Source organism: Callospermophilus lateralis, chromosome 3, assembly GCF_048772815.1.
Source record: "Callospermophilus lateralis isolate mCalLat2 chromosome 3, mCalLat2.hap1, whole genome shotgun sequence".
NCBI lineage: Eukaryota > Metazoa > Chordata > Mammalia > Rodentia > Sciuridae > Callospermophilus > Callospermophilus lateralis.
This window is the reverse complement of record NC_135307.1, coordinates 131,999,484-132,012,042: the sequence shown is the minus strand read 5'-3', so window position 1 is coordinate 132,012,042 and position 12,559 is coordinate 131,999,484. Positions and strand designations below refer to the sequence as shown.

The 12,559-nt window shown below is 38.3% G+C and overlaps 1 protein-coding gene across 4 annotated transcripts in view; it reads left to right on the top strand.

Annotated features, from left to right (window-relative positions):
* Positions 1-12,000, top strand: part of Pde8a (phosphodiesterase 8A) — a 150,943-nt gene extending 138,943 nt beyond the window's left edge. For 2 of the 4 annotated variants that reach the window (XM_076851289.1, XM_076851291.1), the window contains 4 exons: positions 1,085-1,217; positions 3,397-3,564; positions 9,936-10,065; positions 10,658-12,000. In XM_076851289.1, the coding sequence (XP_076707404.1) occupies positions 1,085-1,217; positions 3,397-3,564; positions 9,936-10,065; positions 10,658-10,764 (538 nt within the window). In that variant the 3' untranslated portion in view covers positions 10,765-12,000. Of the gene's footprint in view, positions 1-1,084; positions 1,218-3,396; positions 3,565-4,073; positions 4,321-9,935; positions 10,066-10,657 lie in introns of those variants that run through there. The other 2 variants (XR_013090785.1, XM_076851290.1) reach the window with 2 other exon arrangements.
* Positions 12,001-12,559: the final 559 nt, after the last annotated feature.

Here is a 12,559-nt window from a genome sequence, read left to right as displayed (position 1 = left end):
AAAGAAAATGTTTTAGTTTGTGTTTTTAAGAAAGTTTTTTAAAAAATATTTATTTTTTAGGTGTAGATGGAAACAACACAATGCCTTTATTTTTATGTGGTGCCAAGGATCGAACCCGGGTCTCGCCCATGCTAGGCAAGCACTCTACCACTGAGCCACAATCCCAGCCCTTAAGAAAGTTTTATATGGGATTGTAAGGATATGCCAATTTCCCAAAACTACCTCCTGCTCTATCCTAGGAATTTAGAGATGAACTTGGGTTTCATTTACATTCACCTGTAGATACATCATTTCATTCATCTTTGGAAAAATATGTAAAACCCTGCTAACTTTAGTTTCCAGGTAAAGGAACAGGATGACTGCAGAAAAGAAGTTGAACAGAGACATTGTTCCATACTCTTTTATACCTTTTGAATTTTGAATTATATGGATTGCTTCTTCAAAAAATACAAATTTAAAAATATTAAAATAAAAACAAGGACTACAGGAAGAGCTGTCAAGTATTCTCTGTGATTTTCTCAGCTCTCAGAAGGTCTAGCCTCGAAGTTCTCTGGGTAGTAACATTTTGGATCACAGGGTACATTGTTTTTGTTTTTTTAATATTTTTTAGTTGCCAATGGATTTTTTACTTTGTGTATTTATATGCGATGCTGAGGATCAAACCCAGGGTTTCACACATGCCAGGCAAGCGCTCTACCACTAAGCCACAACCCAGTCCCATAGGGTACATTCTTAATGAAGATGGAGATCCGTGATTTTAAGAACAGGTCTTGTTCACTGACTCTGACATGTCTTAGTTCTTTGTTCTGAGAACTAATATGGACTATACTACAGGGGACAATAAGGTGGAACATTGCAGCACTACAATCTTGCCCATAAGCTTCTGATATGAACTTTTGTTTGGGTTCCCTTTGCTAATGATGTAGGCTCTAACCTATAATTTCCGCATTCTTTCAAAGTGAGACTTGCAGTGGCATTGTACTTGTAGCCATAGTGGACATGCGTCCTGAATAACAGATTGTTTCCAGGAGTACTTGTCTGGATAAATAACCTATAGCAGCCTCTTATTTGTCATCTGAAACAGGAATGACTATCGGACACTGCGCCAGAATATTATTGACATGGTCTTAGCCACAGAAATGACAAAGCACTTCGAACATGTCAACAAATTTGTTAATAGTGTTAACAAGCCCTTGGCAACACTAGAACAAGATGAGGTAAGTGAAATTTATTTAAAGAGGACCCATATCTGGGCCTCCTGTGCCTATGTGTTGTGCATAACATGGATCACAAGTCCCTGAGCCATGTGAGGGGCTTCCTTAGAGGGATCACTGAATTGGTTTTTGTTTTTGCAGTATGAGAGAGTGGACTAAGAGCCCCACATGTTCTAGGCCAGCGTTCTACAGCTGAACTACATCCCCAGCCCTGAATTGGTTAAAAAATTATTGAGTATAAAAACTTAGCAGAAAGAATTGAGTGAAAACTCACCATTCCTGCTCCCTTTCTCATAAATATCTCCTCTCTTCTCTTCTTGGGCATTCTAGGGCCAGTTGGAGTCTTTTCTCAGACACTCCCCACTGAGGCACATTCATTCCATGGTAGCAACAGCTCCCCTCACAGTAGGGTGGGGTCAGGAAGGACCCTGAATTTGGGTCACAGGGCAACATTTTTGCTCCTCATTTGTGGATTTGAGGCATGAAATCCACAACTACCTGGGGCAAGGGTAACATTAAACATCTAGCCAGGAAGGAGACCCCAGCTGTGGAAACAGGCATGGCTCAGTGCTCACCCTAGTTTTCAGTACCATTTCCATTTCTATACAGTGGGGCGGGGGAAGCTCAAGGCATAAGATGGATGGGCATCACACCAGATCCACTGTGAGAGCAGCAACTGAGGCCCTCAAGAGCGGGCCATCTCTGAGCGAGAACAATAAAGGAGATAATGCTATCTCCAAATTTATTACTGTTCTATGGTTGACTTGAAAATTTGGGTCCTCCTTCAGCAACCTTTGCCAGTCAGGTGTTCAACTCCTCCACGTTGGGTAGTAGAGTTTTTGACCTTAGTTCATCCTCTTCAGAACTGTCATGATAGCCATCCTATTCAGAGGGGCTTCATCTACTATCAATCCTGTGTTGATGTGAGCATTGGGGTTAAAGTAGCTGGTCAGAAATTACCTTAGTGCACCTGAACTACTAAAGGAATCTTCCTTCCCAGAGAGATGGAGACATGTATGACCATAATTTCTAGCTTCACACCAACCTCAATGGACCCTGCCTGGCAAGAGTTAATTCCATTAAACCTCTTATTCATGATGTATCTTCCAATGAGCTCCTATGTTTTTAACAGATTAACTGTCACCATTTGCTTTTTCATCCACTTTGAGAATAGTTAAAAGAAGACCCTAAAGTAATTTAAAGAATACTTGTGACCTTGCCATGTATTTCACTGCTCATTACTAGTTATTACCTAACACCTTGATGGTAGATCTGTCCCTGCTGAGATGGGACTGTTGGGCCTCCTTCAACTGCTGTTGCACATTGAAATCACATGTCTAAATCAGTTAATAAGGGAACACTGCTCAAAAGGGAGTGATCGCTCTGTCACTGCTGACTGCCCTGGTGCACTCTTCCAACCCAAGTTCTCTTCAGAGTGCCTACAGCCAGGTGGTCTGTTACACTATGGACCAGGGCTCCTCGTGAAGGAGACAGCATGTGAGTGGGAGGATGTGGGACTAAAAGGTAGAACTTAAGTTCTTATCCTGGCTTAGCTGGGGAGCTCTGTATTGGTTATTTCACCTCTGATCCCAGTGTTCTTTTATAAAATTTAATAGTAAAACTTTCCACGTTCTCCATAAAGTCTTCTTGTGAGTGGAAATTAAAAGAGAATGACTTAAGTCTTTTGTACATCAAAAACTTTATAGCAGCATAATGGAATATCACTATATCTAAATGATCTAGGTATACTGAAGGCTAAAAATTCCCCAAACACACCTATCAGAGGCCTGTGTTGTAGGAAGCAGGAAGCCTGAGGACCCACAAGAACCCCTTTGTTATGAGGATGGAGAAATTGTTTTATTTTCTTCCAGTTCATACTTTTTTTTAGTAAGTATAATAAAAAAATAAAACTGATCTTCAGTAAGAAAGAGGGAAAGAGAAATAGTGGAACAGAAAGAAAAAGGCAACTGTGAAAGATTTAGGAGTAAGAGGAAAAGATGGAAGAGGCAAGGGGAAGGGTGTGTGCACCAGCCCCTGGTCCTGCTGAGCTGTTTTGTGAGACCCTTAACTCTATGGATCCTGGCCAAAGCTTTTTTGTGCTTACAGTGGGGCCCTACCAAATAAGAGGGGGCTTGGCACAAAGGACCCATTTTGATCACTTTGAATTCTTCTCGTGTTTCAGGAAACTGAAAAAGACCAGGAAGCCGTAAACACTATGCTTAGGGCTCCAGAGAACCGCACTCTGATCAAACGAATGCTTATTAAATGTGCTGATGTGTCCAACCCCTGCCGGCCCCTGGAGCACTGCATTGAGTGGGCTGCACGCATCTCAGAAGAATATTTTTCTCAGGTAAGATGGTGCCTCATAAGTACCTTGACACACACACAGATGGAAATCATCAGTGGTAAAGGACTTAAAACTAGGAAATACAATTCCTAAAGAAATCCTGTCCCTGAAGAACATTTCTTGTATTGCATATTTACCAACCCTTCGGCTGTGGCTCTCAACAGTTTTCATTTATCTGAGAACTTGTTTATTCTGTCTTCATTCTTGCAGAAATTTTTGCTGGGTATGGAATCCTTGGTTGACAGATTTCTCCTAAAAACACTTTAAGGGAGTCATCTGTCCATATTCTCTTGGGTTAGGGAAAAAAAAAATCAGAACATATATTATCCAAGAATTTTCCAGATTTGATAGAGGGCATGCATACAGATTCCAAAAGCCTGTTGAGGATTAAATTGTGAGGCATGTCATAGGCAAGTCAAAGATAAAGAAAAAAATCTTGAAATTGGCCAGAGAAAAATAACACTTGACTTATCAGAAGAAAAATGATCTCATGTTTTCTGACTTCCTGTCAGAAACCATGAAGGCCAGAAGACACTGAAACATCTTTAAATTTCTATTAGAAGAAAATTGTCAACCCAGAACTTTATATCCAGTGAAATGTCCTTCAAGAATCAAAGAAAAATATTTCAAAAAATTCTCAGATAAGGAAAAACTAATACATTACCTGTAAATCTACAATACAAGAATTGCTAAAGGAAGTGCTTAAGGCTGAAAGGAAATGATGTGCCAACCTGGATCTTCAAGAAGGAATGAAAACAGGTAAATACCTGGGTGACTCTTTTGTTCTCTAAATTTCTCTGAATACATAGGACCATTTTAAGTAAAAGTTCTAACACCGTATCATAGGATGTATAATGTATAGCCGTAAGGTCTATATGACATCTAAAACAAAGAACGAAAGAAAGAAAATAGACTTAACAAAGGTCCAAGGTTCTAGATTCTACACAAAGTATAACAATATTAGCTCAGTGAGGTCCAATGTGAAGGATACATATTGTAATCCCAAGAGCAATCACTGTAGTCTAAAAACTAATAGACATACTATAATGGAATTGAAAATATATTAAAATAGAATATTTCAAGGGAGAAACAGGAAAAAAAACAAGGGAACAAAGAAAACAGTAACATGCTAGCTCTGACAAACAATATCAATACTATTAAATTCAGTTCCATTAAAATGTTAGTGGACAAAACACTTCCCTTAAAAGGACATTCTTCAGCATTGGTTTAAGAAAACAAAACAATACCCAACTATACAGAGTCTAGAAGACATATTTTAAATATAAAGAACAGATAGGTTTAGAATAAATAGATGGAAGAAGATATACCATGCAGATTTTAAGTATAAGAAGACTAGACTGGCCGTATTAATTTCAGACAAAATAGACATCAAAACAAAGGATATTTCCAGAGATAAAATGGGAGACTTTATAATGATAAAAGGTTCAGTTCTGTAAGAACACATAATAATTATAAATGTATAGAAACCTAATATCAGTTTCAAAATAAATGAAGCAAAAATGACAGAATCAAAGAGAGAAATAGACAATTCTGCAATCAGATTTTAAAACCCCCTTTCATCTATTGACAGAACCAGATTAAAGTATCAGTGAAGACACAAGAGATCTAAATAAGGTCAGCCAACTGACTTAAGTTACTACTTAGAGAACACAGAGGCTGTCTGCAGGACACACAGCCTTTAACTAAAAGGGTGCACTCACCAAGATGGAGCATGGGCTGGGCCTTCAGAAAGGATTGAAATCAGATGGAGGCCAGGCACGGTGGTGCACTCCTATAATCCCAGAGGCTCGGGAGGCTGAGGCAGGAGGATCACAAATTCAAAGCTAGCCTCAGCAAAAGTGAGAGGCACAAGCAACTCAGTGAGATCCTGTCTCTAAATAAAATACAAAATAGGGCTGGGGATGTGGCTCAGTTGTGGAGTGACCCCGAGTTCATTCCTTGGTAACCCCTTCCTGCCAAAAAAAAAAAAAAAAAAAAATCAGATGGATGAGCAGAGACTGGAAGACAGGGTGGGAAATCAGGTCCCTCGTCTCTTTCCTTTGTTGCTGGGGGTGGGTTCCAGGAGGGAGGCTTCCCCAGAAGATGAACCAAGACACATTCAAGGTGCACAGCCTTGACCTCTGAATCCCCATTATTAAACTTCTCCTGGAAAACTGACATAGAGAAATGGGGGATGGAGACTCATTGCCTAATTCATGCTTTCATTTCCATGTGGTCTTCGGTGATGAGCTTCACCACTGATCTAATCTCCCTCTGGTCCTCCTTCACTGTGTACCTAACTACAGCAGTCCTGTGATCACCCCTTAGGATCACGTGTACATGCTTCAGCAGAGGAGCTGGGTCTTGTTTAGAAGGTCTTGCAGTCCTGGCCCTCACCTTTATGTGAAATAATTGACTTTTGGATTTTCTGAAGAAGAACAGTAGAGCTAAGGATACAGCCAGCAATAGGGTGATGTTTCTTTCAGGGTCTTAAGTGCTAAACACAGGTATCCTAAAAGCTAGGACTAAACACTCAAGAATCTGGTTGGTTGGTTGGTTTTTGCTTTTCACTCAAGGTTTCAAAGCAGAGGCTGAAGCTGGCATGGTGGTGCCTGTCAGCAATCCAAGTGACTCAAGAGGCTGAGGCAGGAGGATCACAAGGTCGAGGCCGGTCTGAAATAATTTTCCTGTGTACATATATGAACACACCATAGTAAATCCCAGCATTGTGTACATCCATAAGCATGGGGTCCTACTCAGAATAAGATATATTCCATGCTTCTATAATAATATCAAAATGAATTCTACTCTCATGTATAATAAAAAGAACCAATAGAAATTAAAAAAAGGTTTGAGGCCAGCCTCAGGGGGGAAAAAATCAGATGGAATATGTTCTCTGACCACAGTGCAATTAAATCAGAAATAATTGAAAGTAAGATATCTAGGAAAATACCAAACATTTAGAAATCAAACACTTCTGAATAACTCATGGATCAAATATAAGGCAAATGAGAAAATAATTAGAATTAAATGATAATAAAAATAAAATTTTGGGATGCAGCTTAAACAGTGCTTAGAGGAAGATTTATAATTTTACTTTATTATTGGGGAAAAAGAAATACCTCAAGCTACTAGAAAACAGTAAAAATTTAAAGCCAAAAGTTGGTTCTTTAATAAGATTAATTAATGAAATTGGTAAGTACACCCAGACTAATCAAGAGGAAAAGAGAGCACAAATAACCAATATCGGAAAGTCTAAAAAAAAAAAAAGTCTCAGACTTTAGAAGAATAATAAATAATTGTGAACTTTATACTAACATATTTGACAACTTAAAGGACGGATTCCTTGAAACCTACCAAAACTAACCTATGTAAATCCTTTTTAAAGAAATCCTATTAAAAAACTCTCCCACAAAGAAAACTGAGGAATCTTTATATCAACCTTTTAAGGAAGAAATAATGTCCCTCTTACAGATTGTAACAAAAAAATAGAGAATCTCATTTTATGAGGCCTGTTACCTAAAACTGACAGAGAAAATACCAGGAGAAAAAAAAAGTCACAGTTTATTATCCTCATGAGCATGGATGCAGAGACATTTAATCAAATTAATATGTAGAGGGGATAATATGTCATCACCAAATCGGTTGTTCCCAGTAATGCAATGTTAATTTACTACTAGAAAAACAAATTATTTTAAATTATCTTACAAAGTGAATGAAGGAGAAAAAACACGAGATTATAGGTACAGAAAAACAATGTCAATTCAACATTTACTCATCATAGAAACTATTAGCAAACTTGAACAAGATAGAAATTACTTTTTAAAAAAAAATTTACAAAAACTTAGCTAACATTATATATTTAATGGTGCAGTATTGAATCCCCAAGATTGTTTATAAGGCAAGGGTGCCTATTCTTGCCATGACAATAAACAAGGGGGAAAAAACAGTCATTAAGAACAGAAAATAGTATAAATGTTTGTTCTATTTGCAGGTGACACTTTTTATGTAAAAATTCCAAAGGAAGGTGCAAAAATTACTAGCATTAATAGGTAAATTTGATTTAACAATATCAATATACCTCAGTCAGTTGTGTTTTATGTACTAGCAGCAATCAGAAAATGAAACTAAAAATACAGTCCTGTTTATAATAGCAAAAAGCAAAAAATTACTTATAGATGACTAGACCTTAACAATGAAAACCACAAAACATTGCTGAGAAATTAACAAACATGTGAATAAATGGGGAGGTATATACTATGTTCATATATCAGAAGGTACAAATGCTAAGATTTGATTTCTCCCAGATTGATGTCTCAATTTGATACAATCCCAGTTGGAGAATTTGAAAAAATGGAATCTGAATTGTATATGGAAATGTGAAGGACCTTGAATAAGTAAAGCAAACTTAAAAAACAAAAAGTTGGAAGACTTAATATCTGGCTTCAATACAGTAACCAACACAGTGTGGTACTAGTGTAAAGATAGCAGATACATCTAAGGAAAGAAACAGAAACAGATCACATTTATACAAACAGTAGGGAAAGCAAATTTTTTTCAGTAAGTGTTGTTAGAGTGAGAGGATATCTCTGTGCCAAGACAACAAAAGAACCACAACTCCTCCTGTCTCATGCCGTAGAGAATTATCACTTTCAAAGTGAATCATAGATCTGTATACAAAAGCTAAAACCATGAAACTTTTAGAGGAAACCACAGCAGAATGTCCTCAGTGACTTGGAAATGGACAAAGATGTCTTAGGTACAGAAAGCAATAACCATAAAAAGAAAATTGGACTTTGCTAAAAATTATACTTATCCAGGGATGGGGATGTAGTTCAGTTGGCAGAGCACTTGCCTAGCATGCACAAGGCCCTGGGTTCAAGCCTCAACCCCCAACCACTACCACCAAAAAAACCCTGTTCATCCAAACACAGCCAAGAAAATGAGTAGGCAAGTCACACTAGAAGAAAGTATTCACACGTCATTTCTGACAAAGAATTCTGTCCAAGGTATTTAAAGAACTACAACATAATAGTAAAAGACAAACACCAATTAAAAATGGGCAATTATTTTACTAGACATTTCACAAAAGAAAATACTATGAATGGGGCTGGGATTGTGGCTCAGCGGTAGAGCACTCACCTAGCACTGGTGGGACCCGGGTTCGATCACATTAAAATAAAGGCATTGTGTTGTGTCCATCTGCACCTAAAAAGTAAATATTAAAAAAAATACTGTGAATGGCCAATAAGCACATGAAAAAGTACTGCACATCATTATTCATCAGGAAAATTGAAATTAATATTACCACATATCCAGCAGAATGGCTAACAATTTAAAAACTGATCAGATGTTGGTGAAAATGTGAGGTAACTAGACTGCTATCAGTGACAGGTATATAAAATTCTGCAAGCACTTTGGGACACAGATTTCTTTCCTTTTTTTGTGGTAAAATTTATATACATAAAATTTACTGTTTAGATCATGTAGGGTTTTTTTCTTTATACTTTTATTGAAGTATATATGCATTGAGTTTCATGTGTTGAACCATCCTTACATTCCAGGAAAAAATTCTGTGGTCATGGTCCTTTTGATATACTAAATTCATCCTAGGATTTTTATATCAACATTCATAAAGTATGCTGGCCTATAGTTTTTCTGGTAGCGTCTTTGTCTGGCTTTGTTGATACAGTGCTGCTCAATTTCAGAATGAGTTAGAAAGTGTTTCTTCCTGTCCAACTTCTTGGAAGAGTGTGAGAAAGACTCTTAATTCTTTAAATATTTGTTTTGTTTTTGGTGGTGCTGGGGATTGAACTCAGGGCCTTATGCCTGCTAGGCAGATGCTCCACCACTGAGCTACATCCCCAGCCCCTTAATTCTTTAAAAATGTTTCTTAGAATTCACCAGTGAAGCCATCTGACCCAGAATTTCTTTTGTATGAAGGATTTTTAGCTGTTGATCCAATCTCCTTACTAGTTAGAGGTCTATTCAGAACCTTTTTAAGTAAGATAATTCAGTGGTAGATAAGAAGCAGCCACTAGGTGCTTCTCTGTGAATGGGGCTGTTTCTTACTCTGGAGCCCAATTATGGGGGCCTTCCCCACAATGGAAGGATGGCAGTAGACAGCTGGCTGACTGCAGATACCATTTGAAACTCTTACCTAAAAGACTTCTAGATTTTGGATTGAGTTGGGGGATCCTCAAGCCCCTCAGCATGGAATCCTTCCCACTCAGAACAACGTGGCATCTAGTTTGCTTGATTAGCGCTGTGCGGCTTCTCACCACAAGCTACCGGGAGACATCAGGGGAGGGCTGCTCAGAAGTGGGATGGAGCCAGACATGGATCTGGAGACCTGGACATTTTCTGCTTTGCAGACTGATGAAGAGAAGCAGCAGAACTTGCCTGTGGTAATGCCGGTTTTTGACAGAAACACCTGCAGCATCCCCAAATCCCAGATCTCTTTTATAGATTACTTCATCACAGACATGTTTGATGCTTGGGACGGTAAGAAATCTTATAGCATATCTTCCTTTAAAAAACAAGGAACTGCATATTAAATAATAAATAGTGCATCTGAACCCAGAACACACTTTGGGGCTTAGACTTTTAAGAGGGGATGAGAAGAAATGAACCATCATGGAGGGATGGGTGTTCTTTGTGCATTTTCTCACTAATACCCCAACCTGCAGGAGGGGGCAAAAAGCCTATCAAATAAAAGATTATCAGAGAAAAAGATCCCACTGATATTCCCTAGGCTCCTTGTGCCCTGAGGACTGCACAACAGATCTGCATTTGCCAGATCCAGGGAAGCTGATTAGAGTGCTAGGGCTGATTCAGGAGTTAACTTCATTCCAGCTTCTGGGTGTGTTTTCCCACATCTCCTTGGCATTATGTGCCTACTCCATCTGTCTCTGTTCCTTAAAATGCTCTCACTAAAACTGGGGGCTGGGGTGTGGCTCAGTGGTGAGCTCTTGCCTAGAATTGTGCAGGGTTCTGGGTTCCATCCCCAGTCTAGGGGGAAAAAAAAAAAAAAGGCAAGCCTAAATCTGTTTAACAAAGTCACAAAAGGACATTGCATTCCTGTCTTTCTCTCCAGCCTTTGTGGACCTTCCTGACTTAATGCAGCATCTTGACAACAACTTTAAATACTGGAAAGGACTGGATGAAATGAAACTTCGGAGCCTCAGACCTCCTCCTGAGTAGAGCAGGAGGCCTCATGGGCCCTGAAATCTTGTGCCTCCAGTCATTTGGAATTCCTGAGGGCAGCCAGAGTTCCTTAGGCCTTCAGTATTAAGCAGAACCATTCCCTCATCTGCAAAGCCTGTAAAACACATGGTGACATCAGTAACCACCTGCAGCCACCATCTGATGCCATAATGTGAGCCTTGGCCATTAGCAAGGGCTGCAGGGGCTCTTCAGAAAAGCACCTGAGAACCACAGTTTGCATCAGCCTCCTGTTCACATGAAGCCTCGGTCATACCTACAGAGGGGTACTGATGGATTTCCTGCCAGTGACAGACTGTCTGGCTGCAAACAGTTGCTCTCAAATATGTTCAGCACTTCAGAACAGCTAGTGGCAATCGGATCTTTAGCAACTTTTTTCACATCATAGAAGGTGCAATCACTCACTTTGGAACACTACTGAAAGTGACTTCTCTTTTAAAATTGAGTAGAAAATAAACAAAAGAGAAATTTTGTAGTTGATTATTAATCAATTATTAAAATGTTTATTTATTTTATTGGAAGTCCATATTTCCTGTGAGTTTAAAAACACTTCAAAGCCAAAGCCAACATCACATGCCATGACCAAATTTACACGATTGGTATCATTATGCATTACTTGGTGTACAGACTTATTTTCATAATGCAAATTAAAAAATGACATTTTTACTTCACTATAGAAATATTTGTGTATGTTAAACTTCTTTCTGATTGATTCTATTTGAAAAAAAAAATGGTTTGGTTTGGACTTATAGTAGAGAACTAAACTTGGAGAAGGCTCCTTTCATTATATAGAATCTAGGCTCTGAACAGGCTGGTTGATGTGATTTGCAAGTGACATCCCAAAGTAAAATTACACCCTTCTTGATTTGTAAAGAAAAATTAGGACTTAACAACTTTTTCTTAAAATTCTATAATTGAATTTCCAAAATTCTGCTTAATTTTGTACTGTTTCTAAAAAATATTCCCTATAAAAACAAAATGCAAACAAACATGGAATATTTAATGAATTGACATTTTATAACCAACCAGTTTTCATCTGCAGTGGGGACTCTTTGATTCCAGAAATTTATAAGGGTTCTGTATCTTCACATTTTGAATAAGCATAATGCCATAAAAAATGACACTTGATGACAGGTCAAAGCATTAGTTGTTTCATTTTAAGCTGGTATGTTTTTTCCAGATAAAAATGAAATTAAACTTTTTGTTTTTAAGAAATCATTTGTTGCCCTTTCTTTGGGTTAATCTTTTTCCAAACAAATACATCTTTATTTTACAGACCAGATTAGTAAATGATTTTTCCAAGGTGGCATGAGTCCAGATGATTATATTGAAAATTATTGGAATTAACTTTAATTCAGCAGCCTAGGGCACATGAGAGGGATGACAGACTTTGCTCAAAGATGGGTCTTTGGGTACCTGGTACCCATTAAGAGATGTCAGAACAGTGGAGGGCCAACAGGACCAGCCTGAAGGGGTCTCTTTGTCTAGGGAAACAAAGGATCCTTTTTTCCTTTATTAAGGCAGTCTGATCATTGTGTACTGAGCTAGGTAGAAAGTGCTCTCCTCCTCCTCCAGGTGCCAAGAACAAAAAGAAAATGAACCACATGAGCAACTCAGCCATCATGAGGTTGGAGACAGCAGTGCATATAATATATGGAATTTTTACCACAAAGAGCCAATAGTAATTGAACAATCTGAAAGAGACACCAAGCTGCATATGCTTAACTTGTCTGAAGAGATAAAAGAAGCAATTAACTACAATAAAACCAAGAGA